This window comes from Camarhynchus parvulus, chromosome Z (genome assembly GCF_901933205.1).
Source record: "Camarhynchus parvulus chromosome Z, STF_HiC, whole genome shotgun sequence".
In the NCBI taxonomy this organism is placed as follows: Eukaryota; Metazoa; Chordata; class Aves; order Passeriformes; family Thraupidae; genus Camarhynchus; species Camarhynchus parvulus.
This window is the reverse complement of record NC_044601.1, coordinates 52,900,776-52,926,698: the sequence shown is the minus strand read 5'-3', so window position 1 is coordinate 52,926,698 and position 25,923 is coordinate 52,900,776. Positions and strand designations below refer to the sequence as shown.

At 37.0% G+C, this 25,923-nt stretch overlaps 1 protein-coding gene across 3 annotated transcripts in view; it reads left to right on the top strand.

Moving 5' to 3' along the window:
* Positions 1-25,630, top strand: part of IL31RA (interleukin 31 receptor A) — a 35,427-nt gene extending 9,797 nt beyond the window's left edge. Inside the window, exons 2-18 of one of the 3 annotated variants that reach the window (XM_030969403.1) lie at positions 1,623-1,705; positions 2,259-2,555; positions 4,468-4,588; positions 6,034-6,200; positions 7,348-7,499; positions 9,992-10,157; positions 10,291-10,425; positions 10,790-10,872; positions 11,410-11,626; positions 12,838-13,020; positions 15,030-15,131; positions 16,514-16,660; positions 18,621-18,761; positions 19,946-20,039; positions 21,543-21,618; positions 22,466-23,057; positions 23,383-25,630. In XM_030969403.1, the coding sequence (XP_030825263.1) occupies positions 1,654-1,705; positions 2,259-2,555; positions 4,468-4,588; positions 6,034-6,200; positions 7,348-7,499; positions 9,992-10,157; positions 10,291-10,425; positions 10,790-10,872; positions 11,410-11,626; positions 12,838-13,020; positions 15,030-15,131; positions 16,514-16,660; positions 18,621-18,761; positions 19,946-20,039; positions 21,543-21,618; positions 22,466-23,057; positions 23,383-23,438 (2,781 nt within the window). In that variant the 5' untranslated portion in view covers positions 1,623-1,653 and the 3' untranslated portion in view covers positions 23,439-25,630. Of the gene's footprint in view, positions 1-1,622; positions 1,706-2,258; positions 2,556-4,467; positions 4,589-6,033; positions 6,201-7,347; positions 7,500-9,991; positions 10,158-10,290; positions 10,426-10,789; positions 10,873-11,409; positions 11,627-12,837; positions 13,021-15,029; positions 15,132-16,513; positions 16,661-18,620; positions 18,762-19,945; positions 20,040-21,542; positions 21,622-22,465; positions 23,058-23,382 lie in introns of all 3 variants that reach the window. The other 2 variants (XM_030969402.1, XM_030969404.1) reach the window with 2 other exon arrangements.
* Positions 25,631-25,923: the final 293 nt, after the last annotated feature.

Sequence of the window (25,923 nt, the reverse complement as noted above, 5' to 3'; positions counted from 1 at the left end):
CTGGATTAGAATGCTGTGGCCGAGCCTGCCTTCAGTGAGTTTGCTGATGACACAAAACTGGAAGGGGTGAGTAATAAGCCAGAGGGTTGAGCTGCTGTCCACAGAGACCATGTCAAGCTGAAGAAATGGGCTGGCAGGAACTTCAATAAGAAGTGCCAAATCCTTCATCTGGGGAGGTACAACCCCGGACAGCACTACAGGGGCCTGGCCAGGTCTCCACCAGCCAGCTTTGCAGAAAATGCCCTGGTGGTCCCTGACACCTAGTAGAGCATGAGCCAGCAATGTGCCTTTGTGACACAGAATGCCATTTTCCTGGGCTGTGTTAGGACTGCAACCAGCAGGTCAATGAGGTGATCCTGTCCCTCTGTTCATCACTGCTGAGCCCGCGCTTGGAGTATTTAGTCCAGTTCTGGACTCCTGATAGCAAAAGAGACATGGACATACCAGAGAGAATTCAGGGAACAACTGCAGTGAGGGTTAATGTACTGGAGCATCTGCCCTATAGGAGCTAGAACTTCAGCCTTGGAGAAGAGAAAGCTTAGAGGGGTCACAGCAGTACCAAAGAGCCAGAATCCTCCCAGTGATGGGACCAGAGGCAGTGGGCACAAGCTGAAACACAGGAGGTTCCTTCTGAACATCAGGAAATACTTTTTTGCCAAGAGAGTGAATGAGTAGTGGAGCCGGTTACCCAGGGAGTTTGTGGACTCTCCATTAAGGGAGATCTTCAGAAGCTGTCTGGACATAGTCCTGGGGAGCTCGCTGTAGGAGGAGGCCCTTTGTAAGTTTGAATCAGATGGTCTGTAGGGGTCCCTTCCAAACAAACATTCTGTGATTCTGTAAGTGCTGACAGCAGCACTCAAGGCAAGGGAGAGTGTTTCATTTTTGTAATTTTTTCATATGGAACGCTAGATTCATCTGTCCTTTTAGAAGAAATCAGTCTACTACTTTGCTTTCCTCCTTCTTAACCTAGAGTCTGAGGTTTTTTGGCTGCACAGTGGTTCAGTAGTTCTTTTCTTCAAAAAGAAAGGCAAAGAGAGGTGTCTTCCTTTGTCTTTACAGAGTGCACTCAGGTCTGCTGCCAGGGCAAAACTGGGAAAAAATCAATATGAATTCACCCTCTTTTGGGTGAAAGGTGACCTGGACTGATGTCCACTTTCTGAACAACTTCTTTACTAGGTGGTGATGAACAAGATAGGCAGATCATTCCTTCTCCTGTAGGAGCCTTCATTTTCAAAAGAATTCGCTGGATGAATCTGGTTGGAAAAGACTAGGCAGGCTGAATGTGAAGTGAATGGAGATACATTTCTTACTAGTTACTTGCATGATCTTTGGAAGTTTAAACACTTGTGTGGATTGGATTGCCCTCAGCCATGTTTTAGGTGTGCTTATCTTTCTATTTTTTATCATAAATGTGTGCAACTTGTCTTAGTAAAACTGCATCAAATTTCTCTATTGTTCAGGAAAGTAACACTTAGACAAAGCAATACTTCACTTGAATACAAGTGAGAAAAGCTGAATAACATTATTAACTCTGACACAAATGCTAACAAAGTATTAAAAAGGCATCTTCATTTCACTTTTAAAAATAAAAAACATCATTTAAATTTTTTATTTTATGACAGCATTTTCTGCCCATACTTACTGAGAAGGAAAATGTTCAGCAGTTTGATTTGGATGTTTGTCCTGCTCTGCAGCTCTGTAGCAGGTATGTTTCTGGATTATTAGCAACTGTCTTGCCATAAGAAGTTTTTCCAAAAGATAACATTCTCCAAATAAAATTTTGAAGAGTTCTGAAATATATTGCAGCTTAGTTGTAAATGTTAGTCTTACTAGTTTAATGTATTTTTGGATATTGCAAGTATTAATGATAAATGCGTGTATGCATTTATGCAAGTATTAATGATAAAATGCATAGCTTTTACAGATAGGAATGTTTTATAAAAATGGGCTTGAAGTACAAGCCTTTCTTTTCTTCATTTAGGGCTATTAAAAAAGTATCTGAATGGAAACTTCCTCATTACTTCTGTGAAGTTGTTGAAACATCACTCTAATGTAAAACCTGTTGTAATACAGTAATTAATGTGAACTGCATTTTCAAACAGGAATGTCTGATTTGAATGATTAACTGGGCATTTTATTTGAATTCTATATGAAAAAAATTAATTATCTGTAGCCAACAAAAAACAAAACACTTACTATTTTTCCACTAGTATTTTAAGAGGAGTATGGCTAAGTGATGTCTTTGATTTTGTTTTTAGATAAAAACTCCATCAGAGATGCTGACATTTTTCCTTCATCTCCTGAAATTGAAAGAGGATCGTCCCTGAAACTATCCTGTGTTCTTAGAAAGAACTACATGCCACAGAGAAATGCAAACCACATCATTTGGAAATTGAATGATGAATTGATTGCTCCAGAAAACTATAACATTGTGAATAAGACTGTATCTAATATAACCATCCATAATTTCACTTACAGCACAGCTTACGTGGAATGTTTAATGAAGTACTCGGACAAGGAACTACCTTTGGTTCACACAGAAGTTAAATCTGGCTGTAAGTAAAAGGCAGAAAAAATAATCTTAACTCTTTTTAACAACTTAGTATAATGATTTTTCTTCTAAAACAGCTACTTTTGGTTACATGTGTTATTTTCAAACACATGTATTCAAGTATATATATATACATACATATATTTTTATACACACATGCATATTTTTTTCTGAAATAAAGCATGAAATTACCAGCATTATTTAATGACACAGGTCTGTAACCTCTCTGACCCTGACTTTTGCCAAGCTGGAGTTTTCCGTTGAGTTCCAAAGGTAGTGGGTCTGTTCCTTTGGTTATATCTTCTTTCTAGCCTAGCCAACTTCAACTTTCTCCAGAGGGGATTTCCTCTCTAATTCTCACTTCTAAAGAAGTTATAATCCACTCTCTTATGCAGAACATTAAAATATGTATCCGAATTTTCTAATTTATTGAGCAGATTAAGCCCAGAGTATACTAAGTATTATACTTGAGTATTGCGTCCAATTCTGGGCCCCTCAGTTTAGGAAGGACATTGAGATGCTTGAGCGTGTCCAAAGAAGAGCAACGAGGCTGGTGAGGGGCTTGGAACACAAGCCGTATGAAGAACGACTGAGGGAGCTGGGGGTGTTCAGCCTGGAGAAAAGGAGACTCAGAGGTGACCTTATCACTCTCTTCAGCTTCCTGAAGGGTGGCTGTGGTGAGCTGGGGGTCGGTCTCTTTCTCCGGGCAACAACAGGCAGAACAAGACACAGTCTCAAGCTGCGCCAAGGGAGATACAGGCTAGAATTAAGGAGGAAGTTTTTCACAGAAAGAGTGATCAAATACTGGAATCATCTACCCAGGGAGGTGGTGGAGTCACCATCCCTCGATGTGTTTAAAAAAAGACTGGATCTGGCACTTGGTGCCATGATCTAGTTGAGGTGTAGAAGATGGGTTAGACTCGATGATCTTAAAGGTCTCTTCCAACCTAGAAATTCTGTTCTGTTCTTAATATATGCCTTGGGGTCCCATTCTAATAAAGAAGCAATAAAAGCAAAACATCTGTAGAAAAAAATCCAGCAAAAGGTCTTGCATATCTGAAAAGCTTAATGTGCTGTAAGCTTGTTGATAAAAGAAAGATCTTTTGACAGTTCTATTAGATGGGACAAAAAAATACTGTTTTAAAAAGAGAGCTTTGTCAGCTAGTTGATTTCACTGGACACAGTTTTCTTCTACTCCAGTTTCTTCTAACAGTAAAGAAATTGAGCTGTAACAAGAAAGTCTTTTAGGGTGTTATATTTTTATGGATGACTTCACGCGATAGAGATTGCAGAAGATTGTTTCCTTTGTGCTGTCTTGCTTATAAGATAAAGAGAGTCCAGAATTAGTGATCTCTTCGGGGTCACGCAGATCTGTTTCCCAGGAACTTGTCTTCTGCACTCTTTAGGCTGTGCATGCTTCTTAGATTTGGGTTTTTCATAGGGTAAAAAATTAGATATTCTGGGAGAGAACCAAAAGGAGTTCTGTCTGTCAGAGAATGTCCTTTTTTTTGTGTGTGTTTTTGCTGTTTTTTTGTTTTCCTCTTACTTTCTGGACTCACCTCAAACTACACATGTGTTGCAGAGGGGAGACGGGGTGTGCATACACTTAGTGTTCAAGACAGTGTATGCAGTGGTTTGATATATGATAGTTAGAATTACTGCCTTTAGGCACACTTAGCACACTTGGTAAAGTATTTCTGAGAAATAGTTGGAGAAAATCTTGCTGTCTCCTCAGGGTAAGAAAGAGTGGTTTTGATTTTTGTATTGTGAGGAGTTCCGAGGGCAGTGAGGATGGTGAAATGAAGCGCTATGAAGACACTGAATGACATTTGCCATAACTGCTTTTGACCAACAAAATCAGGTGTACATAAAGTTACTTATTTTTACTGGGCCTTTTTTAACCTTTGTCACTGTAGATCGTCCAGACATTCCAGAAAATATTTCCTGCATTTATTTCTATGACGTTAACCTTACCTGTTCCTGGAATGCAGGAAGAGAAACAAGTCTTACAACGAACTATACTCTTTACCGAAAACTGTAAGTACTAGATATACTGGGTACTGGGTTGCTGGCGTGTGGCAACCAGTTCTCTTCCTCTCTCATCCTGACTTCTGTTTAAAGAAAACTTGAAATCATCCAAGATTGGAGTCTTGGCATTTGTCAGTAATTTTAATTGATTAATTCAGGGTTGGTAATTGTTGAAAATACTTGCTGTCTGATACCTTTTTAGTATGCTGTATAAAACAAATAGGCATTCTCAACCAATATTCACTAGAGAAATATTTATATTAGAGCTGATATCCACTTGTTCTTTGAAGTAACATTACTAATAAGATTGAAAGTTGAGTGACCATGGTGAATGGAGGCATTTTATGGGAGAGTTTCCCAGAAACTTTCTGTGTAATGAACTAACCTAATTTTGGGGGCATAAGAATATTGGTTTCTCGTCTGCTTTAAAAAATTCCCATCAAAATTCATTAAGCCACTGCTTTACTGCAGCATTCTGCTTAACTCCAGTAGCATTTAACCTAGTGACCCTTGGAGTCATAAGGTTTCAGTCAAAAAATCCAGAGTTGTCCTTTTGGATTGCTTGGGGATTTCTGTTTGCAAATTATGTGGTCTCATGCTTTCCAGTGTAGAAGCACAGATACTTGATTCTTTCAATTTATGTTGAAAGAATGTTGGTTAGGAGCTTGCTTTTTCATAAGTGACTGTGAAAATGGTGAAATCGGTGTTGTTCCAAGGCAGATCTCAGGTAGGATTTTGAAGGTGGTAGTACAGATTTGTCCCAGATGCGCTTGTCAGTCTGTCCTTTATAGTGCTGCTTCTGGTGGTGCTCTTTTTCTGCCTCACCAAGACTCCAGGTGATATTTCTTCACGAAGAGATTGCTAAAATGCCTAAAGTTATTCTTGAGAATGGGAATGAATTCCGACTCTGGAGGGTACTTTTTCATATTGTACTAGTGTATACTATCTTTGTAATTTCAATGGTAGGGTAGGAAAACCTTTCTAATTTTAACTCCATTTTAGCTTTGACATTTTAATCTTCCATCTTTTTAATATGGAACTTTCTTACTATTTCTGGTGTTTCTATCTTTTATAACTTAGCTGCTTTTGTGAAGCCAGAAGTTAAAACAGCCTTTGAAAGCACATTTCAGTATTATTCCTTCCTATATAAGCACAGACTTCTTATTAACCACAAAGTGAATTGGATTGCAGAACTGTTTCCAGCCAAATCTAAACATAAGTTTTAATCCAGGTATCTCCCTAGCTGAGTTAACATGTGACTACAAAAGCGCTGGTACAAGGGGGCAGGGAAATTAGCTAAGGAATTTGTTTGCACAAACATGTCATCTAAAAATGTTCACTGGTAAAAAAGTCTTGCATCCTCAAAGATATATAAATAATAGCCTAACAATTTGTTTGAATTATTCTAAGAAAATCCTTTTGTTTCTAACTGCTTTTATTTTTTTCTTTTTTAGGATGTCTTCTCCAGATTCAGTTAGAACCTGCCCGACTAGAACAGAGTCGTGTTCATTTTTTTATCCTGACAATGATTATAATAATGATTTTTGTTTTCAAGTGGAAGCTAAAAATGTTTTGGGTGCATCCTTAACAGAGTGTGTCCCCATACCTTTGCAAAAAATAGGTAATTAAAAAAGAATCAATAAAGATTTAATTTATGACCTTTCCATGTAAAATTCTTCCAACTGGTTGGTGTTACAGCAGTAATTTTCAGCAGTTTCTTGATCTTACTGTGAGGTGGTGAGAAATGACAGAGTCTTGTTCATGCTAGGCAACGTCTAACTGCAACAATATTTCTTTAGGCTAATGTCTGATATATCCACTATAAATGACAACGTTTTTAATTATTGAGAAGTAAAGGCCATATATTAAAACTTTTTGTCAAACTAATTGGTACTGGGGCTCTACTTTAATATTTGAGTGATACCAAGTATCAGTGCAACACCTGGCTGCAGTGGGTAGTGGTATTAAAATTTCTCAAGGGCCACCCATCATATGCTCTGCTATTCCACTTTCTGGCTAGGAATGTTAAAAAAACCCGCATGTTCTGTGTGCAGTAATAATTGCACACAGGAGCAATAATAATATTTTGTCTACCTCTTCTCCCTCTGTCCTGTGCTTGTCCTCTGTTCATTTTGGTGGTGTAGTTAAGCAGTAACCCTTATAACGGAATACTTTTTGCTGCAGCACTCGCATCCTTTATTCTTCATTCAGATCTACTGTGACTCTTCATTACTTTCTACACTCTCTATGCCAGACATGTCTTTTCTTATTGTTAGTCCATTCTTTTCCCATTGTCTCCTTTACACTTCTCTCCCCCTCAGATAATTTCCAGCTGAATTCTTTCCTTATCTGCAGTTCAGTCTTGTCTTTGGCATCCCGGCTCTGCTTCATTTATTTTCTCTGCTGTTGTCTCTGGGTAATATTTTTCAGTGCTGATACAAATGAAAGATGTCTGCACATCTATTTGAGAGCAGGTTTGTGAATACAATCACAGAATCATAGAAAGGCTTGGGTGGGCAGGGACACCTTCCACTAGACCAGGTTCTTCAAAATTCCATGTAATTAAATCAGTTAATATGCAATTTCTCTTACAGATAATTTCCCATATGTAGAATTATGTCTATAAAATAAACCATCACATGAATACTCTAATAGGATGTGTGTTACTGGGATAAGGATTTAACTTCTTGGAACACACACAGACAGAGAAATTCTGAACTTTTATAGAAGCATTTTCCTCTATTAATGTTTTTGTTTCTTCATTCTAGAGAAATTTGCCCCCCCTGAAATACTTTCAGTTAAAAAAATCCCTGGTATAAAGCAGTTACTTACAGTAACCTGGAAAATGCCTGAGAAGATTATCCCTTTAAAACATATTATTTGCCAGGTTCAATACAGAAACTTGTATTCAAACTTTACCGTAAGTTACATCATTTTTCTTTTGCATGGCAGTTTCTTTGTGACTAACTTCTTAACATTATAAGAATTTAAGTTGAAAAAAGGCAACAAGTGTTTGAAATAATGATAATAACCTTGTTATTTTACTGGAATGTTACCAGAGGTGCATGATCTTAAGAACATGGTTTGGTTTTCTAGATTTAATTGTCCTTTTTCTTTTGGTCATTGTCTGTTTTGATACATATTGTGTTTCTCAGTATTACTCTGTGGAAGGATGAGGGATGACCCTAGGCCAAGGGATTACATGCACTCAGTAACAATATTTTGTTTTTCCCTTGCATTCTGGTGTTGAAAACAGCACTCACTTAGAACTGCAGCATTTGAATCTGATTGATATGGAATGATGTTAAATTTATTTTAAAGTGAATGAAAATACAAATTTTGCAAGATGAAAAATAAGGGAAGTTCTTTTCATAGTTTGTCTTTCTGACACTTAAATGAAATGGTTGTAAAACCCCCAGTATTTGCATATTTCAGATTATCTATTCCTATGGTCTTCAATATGGAAGGGATTGTATTGTACTGTTTCTTCTTCCAAATTAAAGAACTGGCCAAGTTTCTTGGATTGTTTTTTTAAGTCCATTGAACTGAGGTGTCTGCCTTGATCTTACTATTTTACACATCACATGTATAATTTTGGGAGAGAAAAATTCATCAAAGTAGTCATCGGAGCTTTAAAAACATTTATAATATTAAAGATGTTTCTTACTAGCATCTTTCTCACATTTTCAAGCATCATTCCTGTAAATATGACATACTAATTCCTGGATTCAGGATTCAGGATGATTGGATGGGCAGGATGGCTCAGGTCCAGTTGGGGTATTAGGAATGAAACTAATGATTGTTTAAAAGACCTATTTGAGATGTTTATCTCTTTGGAGCCAAGGCACTGGATCCTTGTGACACATTCTGTGAGGTCCTTATGTTTTCAACATTTGGAAAGGACCTCATAGTCCTTGGTGGGCTACAGCTTTATTGTGTATTTTGTCTAGTTTTCAGCATCTGCATTAGAAATCGCCTGTCAGGTTTTTTTTTTCTATCAAATACAGCCTATGTCCATTTGCTTCCTCAGCTCACACCTGCATTTTCACACAGACATTTCAGAAGAAACAGGAGCTATCCATGACTAGTAAAGACATAGGAGCTGCTTCTTTGTTAGCACATATATGCAAAAAAAAAACCCAACCCAAAACCACCCCCGCAAAAAACCTAACTAAAAATGTTTGCACAAATGACAAACATCTTCTTGGCCTTTGAAGTTATCTGACCAAACCAGTCTAAATAGTTTGGTGTGAACTGTTTTTACTGAGTGAAAAACATGTGACATGTTTTTGTTCTTGCATATACTAAATTTCTAAGTTTCTGATTTTAATGCAATATTGTTAACAGCCTTTTGGCAAGTAACTAAAACCTAGTACAAGGTGTCTCCAATTCTATGTCTGGTTCTGCCAGAGGTTGATAATAATTTTGGAGCCTTTTTAATTTTAGATTTGTTGCAGAATCTATCACCTACGGTGGTTTGGAGACCCCTGAATTCACTCTTATAGGAGCAGGTATTTTTTGACAGTGAGTTTCTTGAGATCAGAACAGACCAAAATATTCAGTTACATTAGGCGCTTCCCATTATGGTGTTCATATGAGTGAGTGTCTGCATTTGTTATATTTGTTATAGTACAGTCTGCATTGTTATAGACTGATTCATTTTTGATTCTAAGGTTCAACTGATGGAGGCCAAGAATTTCTTCACTGTGTTTTTGCCCTGTTGGGGGTGTTGAAGTGAGTGAGGTTCCTTTCAAGACAAAGAAATTCCTTGCATTGTCATTACTTTTCTGAAAAGATAACATAATTTATTTCTTATACACCCATCTTCCTTCACCACTAACAGGCTTCATCTTATTTTTTACCTCTTGGTACCAGAATTTTTTGTCTTTTCATTTACCTTTTCATTTTAATCCTGTGCTGATAATGTTTGGGGCAGCCCACAGCTACACTCTTTTATGGCTAACAGCTAGAAGGCCTTTTAACTCAGAAAATATGAACAAGACAGGAAACAAGTACCCAGCTGACTCACAAACTGTGAGGAATCACTGCTTCCCCCAGGATGCTGCTGTAGGACATAATTGTAGTAATGGCTTTAGCAATAACCACTTGCTTCCCACCAGTGGGAACTGCATTCCTCCAGCAGCTTCTGTGCACAGCTGCTCTAGAATCCCATGTGAACTGCACCCTGTTCAAGCCACAGGTTTGGGATCAAGTGTTTCAAACTGTGGAGTTTTACAGGAGGAACAAAGGTGCTACACAGAAAAATGGAGTTTAAAACAAGGAATCTTGAGTTTCAGAGAAGTGAGGTGGTATACACAAAAATTGCATCTTCTTTGTTTTTTTAAGAAAATAAGTAATATATCTGCACTAAATTTTATATCAAATAATTTTTGTTCCTGTTCCTATTTCCAGGAATTTGTCAATGTCTCACTGAATTCTAAGAAAAATATAGGATCATGTAATCTCACAGGTCTGTGGGACTCCACAGACTATTCTGTTGCCATTCGGTGTGTCAATAATGAGTCAGCATTTTGGAGTGGATGGAGTGGAGAGAAAAATGAAAGTACAGAAGAAAATGGTAAGCTGCCTACCTGTGGAAGTTTTCTTCTATTATACTTGGAGGCATTAGGATTTAGTTACAGCCTGTTATCCTCTATTGAGTTTAGAATCCTGTTGCTTAAACAGAATATTTGTATTTTGTTTAACAATAGATAGAATGATAACAGCAAGTATTCGAGGAGACTTGAAAAATGATTCAAACAACATGGGACGAAGGAAGAAAACAGATGAGTCGACACTGAAGAGAGGGAAACATAAGAGTGTACATGGAGATTTAACAAAGCAAAGTAAGATAGTAGCAGAAAAGTAGTGCAGCATTTGTATTCAATGAAATAAATTATAAATAGAGAAATCAAAATACCAGTTTTAAAACAAGACTATAAAATCACTTCTGGGAGACTCTAAAACTGAACAAATAAAAGCAAGCAGCAGGAAGCTTATAGAAATAAAGAAGTACCTTATTAGGAAAAAAAGGCATTGTACTACAGAAGATAAAACTTACTTTTAGTAAGTTTCTCTTAGACTCTATGTTTGACACCTTTTGAGTTTTTTCACCATATTAGAGAAACCTTTTGATTGTTTTCACCATATGAAACAATCTTTTTAATATAGCAACAAATTGCAAGCGGATTTTTTTTTGTCTTTAAACAGCTCCTTCAGGAAAAGTGGATTTGTGGAGAGTAATTGAGTCTTCACACTCATCTAGAAATAGATCTGTACATCTTATGTGGAAGGTATATACATTTTTTTGTGAATTGGTAATCATATTGATATCCTGTAGCTGATGTTGTATTTAAGTATTTCAGTGTTGTAGGACATAACTGCCAGAGGCATTTGATGTTATCAGAAAAAAAGCTCACTGAACTAAATTAGAATTGAAAAGGCTTTTGTTTACTGGATGGTAGATGAATGGAGTTTTGTAATCTGTGTGGAAAGGGAGCATTTAATTGTGTTCAGATCACTGGAAAATCTCATTGGAAGTTGTTAAACTGCATTTAAATAATCCAGTTTACCAAAGATGTGTTTAAATTCACTTTAATCTTCTAGTAAAGTGTCCAAAGGCTCTTTACATTTCAAATCTCAGCATCTGACTTCTGAAATCCATCAAGGAAATTGTTGTGGCTGTCTGTCCTGAAGATGGGCCTGAAGAAAATACCTTGCGTTTCTAAATACAGTATAATAGTTTTGTAATTTGATCTTCAGTACAGCAGATATTTTTGCTTGTGCAGATGACACTGCGTAACACTTACTACTGTGTATTTTTTTAATAGCCATTAAAAAGCTTTCCGCCTTCTGGGAGAATTCTAGGCTACAAAATACGGTATTTTCCAGAAAACAAGGCTGCACATAAAAGGACAAACAATTCTACTGAACAGAAAATAACCTTACTTTTAAATGAAGAGGCACATATAATATCTGTCACTGCTTATAACTCTGCTGGAGAGTCTCCTGAAGCTATTTTGAGGATTCCATCCCCTGATGAAAAATGTAAGATTTCTCAATGTCATATTTTTCACATTAATGAAAAAGTGATTTTCATTACATCTGTTTAAGTTCTGATATAGTGAAGCAGAATTATGCTTGGGGCTTCTGTCATATGTATCTATCTATGTCTTGTTGTATTTTGCCATCATATATTATATATCTGTTATAGACAATTATTGTTGGGGGTTTTGTTTTGAGATACATTAAGATATGAATACTTTGTGAAGTCTTATTGAATTTCTATTGCATTACTTTCTGAGGGTTTTTTTGGTTGGTTTAGGTTTTTCCCTAACTTCACACCTCCCAAATAAATTTATGGAATGCTACCCAATTATTTTGGATCCCTTTGTTAGCTCAGAAGATTGGTTACCACAGGGCACTATTGCAGAGTGTTCAACAATCATTCAAAGATATGATAAATAGAAGTCTCTAAGTTGTGTTAGTGGAAGCAGGGAGAGAAGCCTTGTGTTCATTCTCATTTCATATGCATTCCCAGAGTACCCATCCCACCCACTGCCAGGGTTAGGAAGCTGGCCTGATCTGGCACAAGAGCTGCTCTTTGGCTCTTATGTTTAATTCTGATACTGCTTTGAGCCTTGTGTTGCAACATTCTGCTGCCAGCCATGATCTGACAGACAGGTTGTATTTGACACACTTGAATCACTTCTAATAAGAGTGTTCATTATGTAAGTGCAAGTGTCCCCCTGGACTTGCTCAACCAAATTCCCTTTCTAATCAGAAAACTGGATATGTAGATTTAATGTAATTTTGTCCTAGAGGTTGCTGACTACCTCCCTGTCCACTTTTGCATCCCACCACAAAGGTTTTTCTGATTTTTCCATGCTGTGATGTGCTCCTCCCCCAGCAGATGCATCTCTTTTTTTCTTTGCTTCATCAGGTCTTTTTTGCTTCTGTTTTCCAAGTTGGATTTTCACTCAGACTCTCATTACCTCTATTCTGCCGGCTGATGCAGAATTCACTTTTGCCTCAGTGTCATTCTTGACCTTGCTGACTTGTTTTCCTGTTCTATTGCCTTTGTCATCTCAATCAAAATTACTTCTAAGCTACCTGCAAAATTGGTAGTAATTTGGTTTATAAAGTTTTACACCCTGTAAAATTTGGATTCTGAAAGAGGGACTGGTTCTTCAATTCTGTATGTGTTTTTCAAGCTTTTTTGAAGGCAGAATTGCTGATATTTTCTGTTAAACTTTTAGCCTCTCAGATGATTGAAAAAGTGGTGACCTCTACAACAAATGAAGAAGTGGCAGTGCAGTGGATAACCTCTGAACCAGAAACAACCAAATATGTGGTTGAGTGGTATGAGGAATTGGAGATGGACCCTTTTGGTAGATCATGGCAATATGTATCAAATTCTACAGAGTGGAAAAATAACAAAAGTATGTTTATCCAGTTACAGCTGCAACAATGTACAGATGTACATGTACTTATAGGTAGATTGGAAGGAATAAATAAGGATGAACTCATTCAGCTTTCCCCAGACTGTTTTTAAACATAACAGTATTATTACATGCTTTACTGAAATCTCTGCTGCTAATGTAATAGCATTTTTAGTCTTAAAAATTTTCATGCAACATGGAAGGTAGTGCTTGCTCTCATGTAAGATTAGGCTAAGTAAGAATTTGTGTTAAAGCAGTTTTGTGGCTTGATCTTATGCCAGTAGGGAGGCCTGTGACTGATGTGACTCTTCTATCAGAGAAATCTACGACAAAATAAAAGATTGAATATGGGAAAAGCTCATGCTCCTTCATGTGTTTTAGAGGGAGGACATCGTTATCCTCCATAGGCTGCAGGGGGACGGCCTGCTTCACCATGATCTTCACTACAGGTTGCAGAGGAATCTTTACATTCCCTATTCCAGTGTAGGTTCCCACCTATGGCAGACAGTCTTTCTTGAACTTCTCTGACATGGGTCCGTCCCACTGGGCAGTTACCCCCAGACTGCTCCAGTATGGCTCCCCTGTGAGGTCACATTCTCCTTCAGGATCCACCTGCTCCAGTGCGGAGTACTCCACAGGCTGCAGGCTCCCTAGTGGACTCAGTCCCACATCACACTCCTTTCAGCTCAAGTTCACGCTGGAGTTCCAGCCTGTCCACTACACCAGCACAGAAACAGCAGCACTGCCCTGGCACATCTCCATGGCTGTTACCAAAATGTTCTCAGGCGCAAATCAGTAATGTGTTAAGCAGTGCAGCACTACAGCAAGCAACAGAAGCAAAAAGCACCTACTAATTCTAACTAGACTCTAATACCCACTCGAGCAAGCGAGCCCCGTGGCAAGTGCAGGAGCCTGCTTATCACTGGCTGAACAGCACTAACAGCTGTGAGTTCAGTCTAGTGCATACCAATCAAATCTGTCATCATCTCAGTGGTTTGACTCCTGCCTGGCTCCCCGAAAAGGACTCTTGTGCTTTAACCCCAGCAAACAGCCAAGCCCAGGCAGCTGCTCGCTCACTGCCCTGCCAGTGAGATCAGGGAGAGAATCAGCAGGGTAAAAGCAGCAGCACTTGGGGGTTGAGATGGAGAGAGTTTAACAGGGAAAACAAAACCCCTGCACACAAGCAAAGCAAAACAAGGAGTGAATTCACTGCTTCCCATGGGCAGGCAGGAGTTCAGCCATCTCCAGGAGAGCAAGGCCTAATCGCACATAATGGTGACTTGGGAAGACAAACTCCTCACTCCAAATGCCCCCCCTTCCTCCTTCTTCCCCCGCTTTATATAGTGAGCATGATGCCACATGGTCTGGAATGTCCCTTTGGCCAGCTGGGGTCACCTGTCCTAGCTGTGTCTCCTCCCAGCCTCCCAGGCACCCCCAGTCCCCTCACCACCGACAGTAGGAGAAGCAGAAAAGGCCTTGGCTCTGTGAGCTCTGCTCAGCAATAACAAAAACATCTCTGTATTATCAGCCCTGTGTTCAGCACAAATCCAAAGCACAGCCCCATGCCAGCCACTGGGAAGAAAACTAACTCCAGCTAAAACCAGCTGGGGTAATGTATAAATAATGGCCATTGCAATAGGTGTAAGAGATGAAAGAGCAGCAGAAAGCTGATATCATGCAGGGATCTGTTGATAGCCATTATTCTTGCTTAGCAAGCTGCAGAGCTTGAGAGGAATGATCTAGGAATCCCTTTACACTGGTTTCATTCCAGGGGATGTAAAGCTACAAGTATGTCCTCTCAGAGCTGATGGGAACTGTTGTAAGTAGTGGGTACTTGAGTCTGGCTGGTCAGAAAATCTGCAGTTGGCATGACTAGAACATCAGTGTAGAAATAAGAATAATAGAATATTCTGGGTTTTAAGTGGCCCAGAAGAATCACTGAAGTCTATTTTCATTGTAGTAATATCACATAGAAATTGCATGTAAATATTATTTTCTTTCCTTTATAGAAAACTTTAAACCATTTATATGCTATAACATCTTGGTGTATCCTCTTGATGGAAGTAATGTAGCAGCTCCATCTTACACACAAATCTATGCTGAAGAAAAAAGTAGGTATTTTAAAGTAATCATGTTGTGAAATGTGTGTTGTAGTCTGTTTCTCAGGATGTATTATCTTTGAGTGATGTGGTACTACTGTTATTTGAAAAAGAGATGAAGGTGGTGGAAAAACCCCCAGGTTTTAGGGTTCCTAATTTCTGTTCTGTTCAGGAATAAAATTTATCTATAAGAAAGTATTCATCTTGTGATACAGGTACATTGCTGCTTGCACCCACTAATTTTTTGTGAAGTTTATATATTGTATACAAAGCATTTGGAAAGAGTGTAGCTATGAACATGAAAGAATTTTTTAAACTAGCTATCTCTTCAATGTTTAAAAGCTCATTTAGATCTATAATTATACTTGATTTTAATGCTTGATTACATTTGTCAGTCAATATATGAGGAAATTCTACTCATAAAATGAAATGGCTGGTTTTAAAAGCCTACTTTTTGTTAGATTTTATAATGTAATAAAATATTTGCGGTCTTGCACATAAAAAATGTTAAGAAGACATGGCGCTTGTAATTGGATAGAAACTTTGGATGAAGTAGTGTTTTGAAGATGAAGGGGTAAAGTTTCTTTATTTATAGAAGTTTATTGTGAATTCAGTGATTTATACAACCAGCTATAAGGATGTAGTTTACCAGTAATTTTAAGATTCCATGTGAAAATGTTGATTGGTGTGTGTGTCTATGCAAATGTGCATGGACACATAGTACAATGCACCACTAAAGAGCATTGATTACTGGGGGGAGGCAATGGAGTATTTTAGGTTTGAGTAATAATTACTAGAACAGTCAGAACTGGGTTTTGAGTGCTTTCCTGCTTTTAGGTAGCTGTGACAACGCTCAAGGTTATTAGAGAATGGGAAGGAAGTTTTAAAACTGCATCGCAGAGAACTCTTTCTTCAAAAAGTCTCCACAAAGTTACGAACAATGTGTGTGAGATGATATTGTGTAAGCAGAAAGGCTTTGTTCAGTGTGATGGGCAAGGCTGAGGATGCTGGGCGTGCAGGAGATGCCACTTGAACCCCAGCTCAGCCAGAGACCTCCTGCAAAGGCAGTGGCCTTGCACCTGAGTTCCCCCCCAGGAGTGCACAGAGGATAATTTTCCTCTTGAACTCTCCCTGATGTTGTAACAATAATGACATTAAGTATTTGAATACAATAACACCTAAAACTATGCAAATGCTGTAATAGGTAAGGGGAAGTTTTATCAGAAGAATTCCTACATTAAAGAGAGAGAGAAAAGTTAAGGACTGTCAAAGCACTAAGTTTATAGTGCATGCATATGTTCTCTCTTACGTTACTGATATGTGTAAAATAACAGAGGCAGATAATACTATTGACTATTTTACTACTTTTGCTATTTCATAATGCTTCTCTGTAGAGCCATCAGAAGGACCTGTGGCTGATACAGGCATTCTGGGGAAAAATGAAGTTACAATAAAGTGGAATGAGATTTCAAAGGCTAAAAGAAATGGATTTATCACTAACTATACAATATTTTATAAACCTGAAGATGGAAAAGAATTGAGTAAGTACACATAAAACAACAATACTTCCAACAGAGTTATGAAATTTTCAGTCTCTCTTCTATCTTGACGCACCTTTAAAGTCAACGAAAAAAGTCATGACAGGAGTAGAGGAGCTGAGATAGATTGGAGAATCATAGATTCTGTGTGAAGTCATAGATCATGAGGGTCCAGTGAATTTATAAGTTTCATAATTGTCTTGGAAGGATGTGCCTTCAGTTTCTGGAAAAATATGGTGGAAATTTTCTGTTAAAGTATTTTTAGTGTCAATTTTATATTAAAAGCAAATTTGGAAATAACAGTAAAATACGCTGCCAAGGTATAGTTTCTATGGACATCATTTTAGATCGGTTTCTTCAGATGCATTTGATTTTCTGTGCTTGCCATGGTTTTTCTGGTCTAGAGGCCGATAGCATAAATTTGAGCATACTCCTAATCTCTACCTCAGGAATAGTGTCCATACAATCTGGCAGTGTAATGGTATCTGTTCAAAACTCCTTTAGGTTAAATCTCAGCAGAAGCTTTCATGAAAAGTGTTTGGGTGACCTAAACTTTTCTTCCTATATGGTTTATGAAGAAAGCTGTTGGATCATTCAGTGCTTCAGAATTGTTTTTTCCCATCCTTTTTTAGATGTCATTGTTATCAGGCACCTAGCACAATCTCTTTCGCGAAGTTTTCAGACTTACAGATCTTGTGATGCTTGTTTCTGATGGGTATCCAGTTCAGACCAGGGCAATTCCTGGTAATTTTTAAATGTGAAAGAGAACGCTAATTACTTCTGTGAGATTTAGTCATCTGCACACAGTTTTTCCTGTTATCTTGGTTTCTGCGTAATTTAATGCTGACTGCTTTGTGCGGGGTCATCTGTGAGATATGGAGCCTCATGTTACAGAGCTGTATTTCTCCATATTACTTGTAATGTAAAGCAGGCTGTGTCCCTTTTAGGACTTCAGATTATTTTCTTTAGAAAAACAGTTGTAAATAACAATTCAAGGGAGTTAAATTTAAATGGCAAAATGCTGTACTGATATTTTTTGAGGCTTCTCTGATGTCATGTGTTCTTGATAATAGTAGGATATGGGGGTGTGTGCCAAGGTGACCTCACTAATGGCCTTCCAGCACTAGAACTTCACTTTCCCACCCTTGACTTAAGAGAAACTCAGTTTATTTTAACTTTGGACATATTGCAGCATAACTATTTCCTGGGTCTTTCTCAACAGAACTGACTGAGGAAATGAGTTGTCTTTGATGGTATGCACCAGAAAATGTTTTAGTAACTGTAATTTCTTATATGAAGATGCATTTGGTACTGTTAGTAGGATTTTTTATGCTTAAAAAAATTTAAAGGTGAAGCACATTACATTAATTTCAATGCCAGAAAATGCACTGGAAACAGAGTTCTATTCATAAAAGCATTTTGAAACTTGGAAAAGAATTCCTTTTGATTTTGACTTTCCTTTGACTTTATTAGGGTGGTATCCCAGTGCTGATAGATGACATTCGTTTGGATGATCAGTGTCTAACTGCATGTAGTAGAAATATAGTTGAATTTCACAAGCTACAGAAATTATTTGAAGTTCCTAATTTATGAGCCAACTATTTTGAGGAAATAAAGTTTTCAAAGCACTTTCTTTTCTATGTTCTCCTGCAGATTATCAATTTTCATTGATAATCTGCAGGAGAACATAGTTCACCTATCTTTAATATTAGCAAAAATATTTGTATTTATTTTTAAAAGTAAATACATAATGGTTCAGGTTTTTGCCTCAAACTTTTAAGTAGTATTGATAAATATTTTTCAGTAATTTAGGTTTCATCTTTTAAAGGATTAGCGAGGCTGCTTTGTATTTCAAGTTACCTTTAAAATAGTTTGTGATCTGTTATTGCGGAAGTTGCTAAATAAGTGTACAGCTCCCTGATATAACATTACTTTTGTGTGTTTATGTAAATCTCCTAAAAAGATGAAACAGTGAACTCTGATGTTCTACAATACAGACTGACGTCCTTACAGGCTAATACACAATATACTGTTCAGATCATGGCAAGCAACAAAGCTGGGGGAACCATTGGAGAGCCAAAAACCTTCAAGACTTTAAAACTGGGTAAGTAATAATCCAGGTTACTTATTTACATTTTAAAAAATGGGCTTGGAAATAAGAAATACAGGGCATTGTTGTCTAGGCATTTGTCAACTTCTGTTTGTTTTTTGAGTAGTGTTGAACCAAACAAGGAAGAATTGGCCACAGTAGTTCAATTTAACTTAATTTCACTGACAATCTCACAGACTAAAAAACCCTCAGAATGAGAAGTCACCCCCAAAAATCTTCATTTCCTTGTCAGTAAAGCAGTGGAGTACTATGGTTGTTTGTGGAAGCAGCAGTGTGTATGCTATCAGATATGGGATGGGATGCCTAACAGTCCATTACAAAGTAGATTTTTCCATCTGAGAGATTTACAAAAAACACACATTGTGTTTCACCTGTTCTGGTATATAAGCTTAACTGGAAAATGAGTGCAGAGATTGTGGCCAGTGAGTGTGTAGGGAAATACCTTTTGCTATCTTTGATTATTTGTTTTAGCCAGATTTGACAAGGTATAATGGCAACAGATCAGAAGCTCAGACATTTCCTCATTTCAGCTTCAGGAAGAATGTTCTTGGTATATTCCTAAATGCCTCTGGTACTCTGGTAGTTGGAAATTAGCTCAGAAATCTGCGGAGTAATTTTTTTTTTTTTTTTTTTGTAGTTTAAAATCTATCTCCTGCACTCAATTTGCTCTTTATCCTTTTGTAATTGGTAGAAGTGGCAGATTTAGGTGAGCATAAAATAACAGGTGACCAAGTGGTGGCAGAGCCTTCATTCTAGGTTGCTTTCAAAGGTTGGCATGGTATGACCCTAAGCAGCCTGATCTAGGTTTAAAGTCGCATGAAGTGATCTACAGATACCCCCTCCAATCTAAATTACTGTGTGATTCTGTTAAATAAAAGACATTTTAAAATGTGATAAATCTGTTCCTGAAACATCCTGAAAAGTCTCATCACAACCTGGTTTTTTTGGCTCAGTAACTGTGGCTTGTTGGATTCTAAATACTCATGTTTTGACTCATCATGGAATGGGTATCCTACAGTATTCTTAGTAATTTTGCCTAGTTTTGACAGAGCTCTTTAGAATTGTGCTAATTAAGTGACTTGGATATTAAAAATTAGCTGTCTTAAGGGAATACCTGAAGAAACAACAATGTGGACTAATTGGTGTTTTGGTTTTTATTTCTTTGTTTTTGTCCAAAGATAAAGAAGATATCTTTTTCATTGCTATACCTGTTGAGATAAGCATTTTATGTCTGATAGGCCTTTGGATAACATGCGTTTTGAAAAAGCACACGTGAGTATATTTCCTACTGGCTAAAACTGAATGCAACCATTTAAAACTAACCTGTAAAATGGGGATTTTTAGTTATTTTATAAATGCCTTTGCTGTGTTCAAAACCAATGTCTAAATAGAAAACAAGCAATTGAAGTAACAAGTAAGTAAGTGTACAGGTTATACTTTGACTGCAGTTTATGTGCTGTAGTCCGAAAATAAGTATTAATTTTGGAAAGCTTAGTAAATTGAAACAAAATAAATGAGAGAAACAGATTTACGTATCACCTACATCAGTTTATGTAAAATGCTGCATACATGCCATTTGCAGTTCCATGGTCATTTAAGTGAGGGTAGCAAGTTTAAAGTCAGTTTCTGAAAAATTAATAATTCCAGGAATTAAAGCTTTCTAGACACTTTTAATATGCTAGGATGGTACTAGGACATAGCCCCTATTGCTTATCTTACCTATAACTATGACTCTTACTAGTTTATGATGCCTCTCTTGAGCTGCAAAGGAATGAGGAAAATCCTAGAAATTACATTCTGTGAAAACATTTGGATGCTTGATCCTTGAATATGGATCCGTATCTGCACATGATTCATAATCTGCTGTCACGGATGTCCCCTGACAGATTTTAAATTTCTTTCTCTGAACATGGGGATCCAGTAACATTCCAAAGATGACTATGAGGGTTTTTTTAAGGTTATAAAATATTTTCACAAGAAAAGTGACTGAGTTGTTTGGCTGATGAGAAGGTTAAAAATCTGAACTATTTTGGGGCATTCTAAGCTACTGGAACCAATACTGTTGTCAAGTGGAGAAGCATCAGGTAGTAAGGGCAACTGAAGGAATAATTTCCATCCCTTTTACATCTTCATCTGTGTTGAGTATACTGAATTTTTACAATAGCAAGAAATTTTTTTTTTCCTGAAGAATACTTTCAGATGCAATAGAATGTTTATATTCTTGTGTAGATAAAATTGCCATGAGAAAAGTCAAGCTAAGGACTGGTTTTCATTCCCTTGCCTCTCTACTCAGTGTCAGTGAGTGATTAAATGAGTGAGCATCCTTTATCTGCTGATTTAGGAACTCAGTGTAGTTCTAATGTGATATAGGGCTAGGGTCACTTTCCTTGAACAAATCCACCTGAGGTGGATTTTCACTGAAGAAACACCCTGAAAAATGATCACGACAGAATTTGCATACTGTCTTATTTTGGCATGCTCTTATTTAATATACTATTTAGTTGACTAATATAATACAATAAAACATAATATATGATATAATATAAAATGGCTTTTCTGCAATGTCTCTGTAACCCAAGAGATCTTGTTGAGATCTTTTGTAATAAAAATCAGTGTATGGGAAAAAAATTTATTGAAAAGTGTTCTGTTGATATAGAAAACACTACCTTTTGGAAAGTTTGATACTTCAGCAGTTTTTGGAATTTCTGGTGATTTGTTAATTTTTAATAATCTATTTCTTTCATAATTTGGCTAAAATTCCTTTCTCAATTATAGGTTTAAAAAGGTTTGCTGGCCTGATATACCAAATCCTGAAGAAAGCCTTGCAGTGGAATGGCCTCTTGCTTCATCTGTGGTAGTAGTTGGAATTTTATGCATTAAAGAAGGGATCAAATTGAAGGAAAATAAATCCTTTTCTGGCAGTCATTTCATTAATCAAACCCACCCTCCCCCCCCTTTATTGAGTTTAATTCTTCTTCTTAAGTGCTACAAAATGCTCTTTGTAGTATTCCAAAATAACAGGGAAGATGCATCTTCATAAAGTGTATTAATCTAATTCTTATAGGATATTGTGAAATGATGTTTTGAAGTGACAAAGTGGTTGGTGGCTATGGTTCATTTAATGAAGTAAATTAAATTTTCACAGGCTATTGAGTCTATTAAATCAGGTTTCCACATCTGCATACCTCCTCTCTTCTCCACAAAAAAAGTATTGCAACATATAGTAAGATTTGGTATGTGGTTGTACTAATAGCTCTGTCTTTTTATTTTTTGAATATTTATTCCTTATTAAAGTTTCGATGTTTATTTGAATGGAGTGGAGTTGACCAGGTTTGCACAGAAAGTGTAATTTGTGCATAATGGGATTTAAACTTTTTTCTCAAAAATGTCTTGTTAGACAAGAAAACATGGACATAATCCAAACCTGATTCTGAGCCTTCACTAAAATTCATTATTTCATTACGTACAGAAAACCTAATATGAAAACATTTAGCAAATGGACAGAATAACATTGCCTTTTTAGTACTCATTCCCATGTAACTGCTTCCCATCTGAAAAGCATCTAAACTCTTTACTGGTGCAAGTCTGAAATTATGAATTAAACAGAGCTCAAATAGCAATAATGTATTCATTGAAAAATGAACCAATACATTAATTATCCCTTTCTAACTCTCCAATTTATCTCTTTATATTGACAGAATAATTCATTTTTGAAGAGAATGTCATCTCAGACCAAAACTGTAGACTTTGAAGAAATAAATGTTTTGGAATATTGTTTTCCTGAAGAAAATCAGGAAGGATCCCTACTAATAAATTATGAAAACCATGTTTCTGAATGTACTGATATTAATACAAAAGGCACAACTAACAGAAATGAAAAGATACTGCATAATGAAGAGAATGAAGCTGCTAAAAGCTTTTCCCCATCCATGCCTTATATAATTACTGATCAATTTACCACAAGTCAAATGCATTCAGCTTTGATACCAGTGAAGGAAGTCCAGCCCATAGAAGTGGTGGCAAATGATTTGGGTGGATCCCAGCAGAATCCAATTAAAAATGAAGAAAATGACAATGAGGAAGTTTTAAGGCTGGAAGATTTCAGTGAAAAAGCACTGTTCAATCCATATCTTAAAAATTCAGTTAAAACCAGGGAATTCCTTGTTTCTGAGAGCTTGCCAGAGCGCAGTACGGATGAATGCAAAAGCCAGTCAGGTGCCTTACCTCCTTTTCAGCCAAATGTTCTGGCACAATCCTACATAACAGTGGACATGTTCAGGCTGGCCAAAGGTCAGTAGTGTGAGAGAGCTCCATTGTAAAGTTCTCCTGTGAGATATCCCTGCTGCTCACTGGCAGTCACGTGTTCTGAGGTGGCTGAGCTTGGTTAATTTGGATGGGAGCACCCTCTTCCTTCAGATAGTTGTGAAGTAATTTTTACACTGTGTGTGTGCATGTCAGAGTTCACTTCCAGTGTGAGTGTTTGAAGTATTTGTTGGTTTGTTTTGGTTTTTTTTTTCACCAGACATGCCAGTAGTGAGACAAAATAAATAACTTTTGTTATTTCTTCTTAGTTCTCCTATATCAACCTGCTAAAACAAACTGATATTTTCTGCAGGAGCATCCAGCAGTACAAGCAGCTCATCTCTTGCTCCCCACACAACCAGTTCCTAAGTCTCAGCTCTGATGGAGAGACATGGACAGACTTGAACAGAGTCAGAATCTGCCAAATCCTTCCTTCAGTTACATGGAGCAGAGCTACTTTCCTGTTCTTATTTCCCTTGATTGTTTTTCATCTGGTTTTATATATCATGCTCCTCTTGTTTTACAAATATTTTCTGCATTTCAGGAGTTGTCTTTTTGTATCCTGACTCCTGAATTAATAGTTTGGCTTATAGTTTCTTGTCTTTAATGAGAGTATACTTGCTATGTTACCTGCATTTTGGAAAATGTGTTATGCTTCCTATGTTGCTTCCTTTCCTTTCTCATGGTTTTAATAGTCCTCAACATTTTGTGCTGTTTTTGTTTCTACTGTTTGTTTCGTAAAAACAAACGGGAGAAACAAAACTTAAGAAGTTATCCTTCAACAAGCAATTTTATCTTCTTGCTCTGTCCTTCTAATTTGTTTCAATTTAAAACTGTGTTTCCCTGCTGAGGTTTTGATATTTTGAACTGAAAAAAATATCAACTAAATATGTCATTGTGTTAGAATAAGCATTGAGTTAGGAAGTTATTTTTCAGGGAGGTAATGAAAAAACACTAAGTCTGTAAACTCTTCCCGGATATTCTTTGGTAATTGATTTAGGATTAGGTATTTCTACATGAAGGATATAACTTTTGTCATTTGTTTTATGATTTTGTTAAATCATAAATCTAATTATAGTTTTCATTTTACTGATCAGCAATTAATCAGTAAAACACTCAATCACACTAATTTTTTAACAAGAAAGAGGCCATTATTGTAAACCTCTTAGTGAAATACTCTGCTTAATAACAGGTACAAAAACATAGAGAGTCAAATTAATTGTATTAGAAGGGGGTGTTCAGTTTGACATATATGGGGTATATGGCAATTTTAAGACTTTGAGCTATTTTTACAGTATTTAGAGACTTGATGTAATCAGTCTTGTTTACAGATGATTGTAGTTTGCACAACTACAGATTTATTTCAGGGTAAAAAAAGATACAGGAGTTATGGGGATAGAAAAACGAGAGACAAATGTGAATAGGATTAGAAAGTGTTTCCTTTCTGTGCAGGAGGAGGAGTGGAAGAATGGAAAATATATTGTAAGTGTGAATGCGTGAATGAGGAGGCTGAGCCTTTCCCTGGATGCCGTGGCTATTACTTGTATTGTTTTGGTGAAAACAGTGTAAAGTTTTGCATTTAGGATCTTTTTCTGTAGTTTGGAAGCTGCTTTAACTTAGAACAATGTTCCTCTAGTTGCCAAGAAAGGATGGGAAAACAATTTCTGCAAATGTTCTTTTAGCCAGCAACACTGATTTCCACCTCTTCTGTTTGTTGGATCACTTTTCTCAACCACAGTGCTCCAAGATGAAATGCATATATGTTTGCTCTTATAAGCCCTTGCTCACTTAAGTGAGTCATACTCTGAAATTAGGACAAAGCTTTGGTTAGGTCAGTGGGTTTTTTTCTGCTTCTTCAGTTGGTTCTACACTTCTCACTTACAGTGATGTTGTTGTCTACCCGGGCTCAGAGCTCACTGATTCCATCACAGCAATTTTTTCCCTTAAATCTCAGTGTATGTCTTAATATCACAATATCTAAAAATAAACACGTGCAGAGATATTTTGGGCCTTTCTAGGAATTGTTTAGCAGCTACATGAAAGCTGCATATTCTGAGTTGCATGTTTGAGACAGGTGAAAAGTGAAAATAATGCAATCTTTAAGGGATCATTAGAAAGGGGAGGTTCTTGCTGGGTGGCTTGGCTAGGTTATCCTTGTAACAATTCTTAGGTTCTGGAGGGTAACTATATCCTTCTTTTTTATCCCACTTTATTTTCTTCCCTATTGATATGCTGCTTTTCTCTCCTCATTTTTTTGCTTCCTTTCCCCATTATTTTCTCAGAAAAAGCAAAATGCTAGAAGTGGGCTCAATGCATTCCAGAAAGGAAGGCTGCCTTTTGTACATGCTTTGGAAAAGAAAGCTTCTATAACTTGTTTATTTTGCATGGAGAGTTGTACTCTTTCTGACCTTTTGCAATGTGTTGCTTAAACTAACACTGTGAACCATTAAAAAGTTAAAACTGAGAAAACGTGTAATTTTTTTTAATTGATTTATACTAAATGCATCATTTAGACATTTTAGATTTTCATATTCATATAGAATAGGTCTCACTTTGGACTGCTGTTTATAGGGTCACAAGAGAGTGGGCTTTAGTCATAGTATTTTTCTATGGCCACAATTTGAGTTGGTAACTTCCTTTAAATGTTCAACCACAAAAGTATTATTCCACTTGGGTTGTTATTCAGGCAAGAAAAATAAGTTTCCAGGTCAGTTTGTTAATGAAACAGGTGCTTATTAGACAGCACTAATTCCTGGGAGCAGACAGTAGTCTGAAAGAATCAAGAGGCCCTGTCAGGTGCTGTTTGTCAAGGCCTAGGACTAATGATCATTTCTCAGCTTAGAGTGTGGCTGGT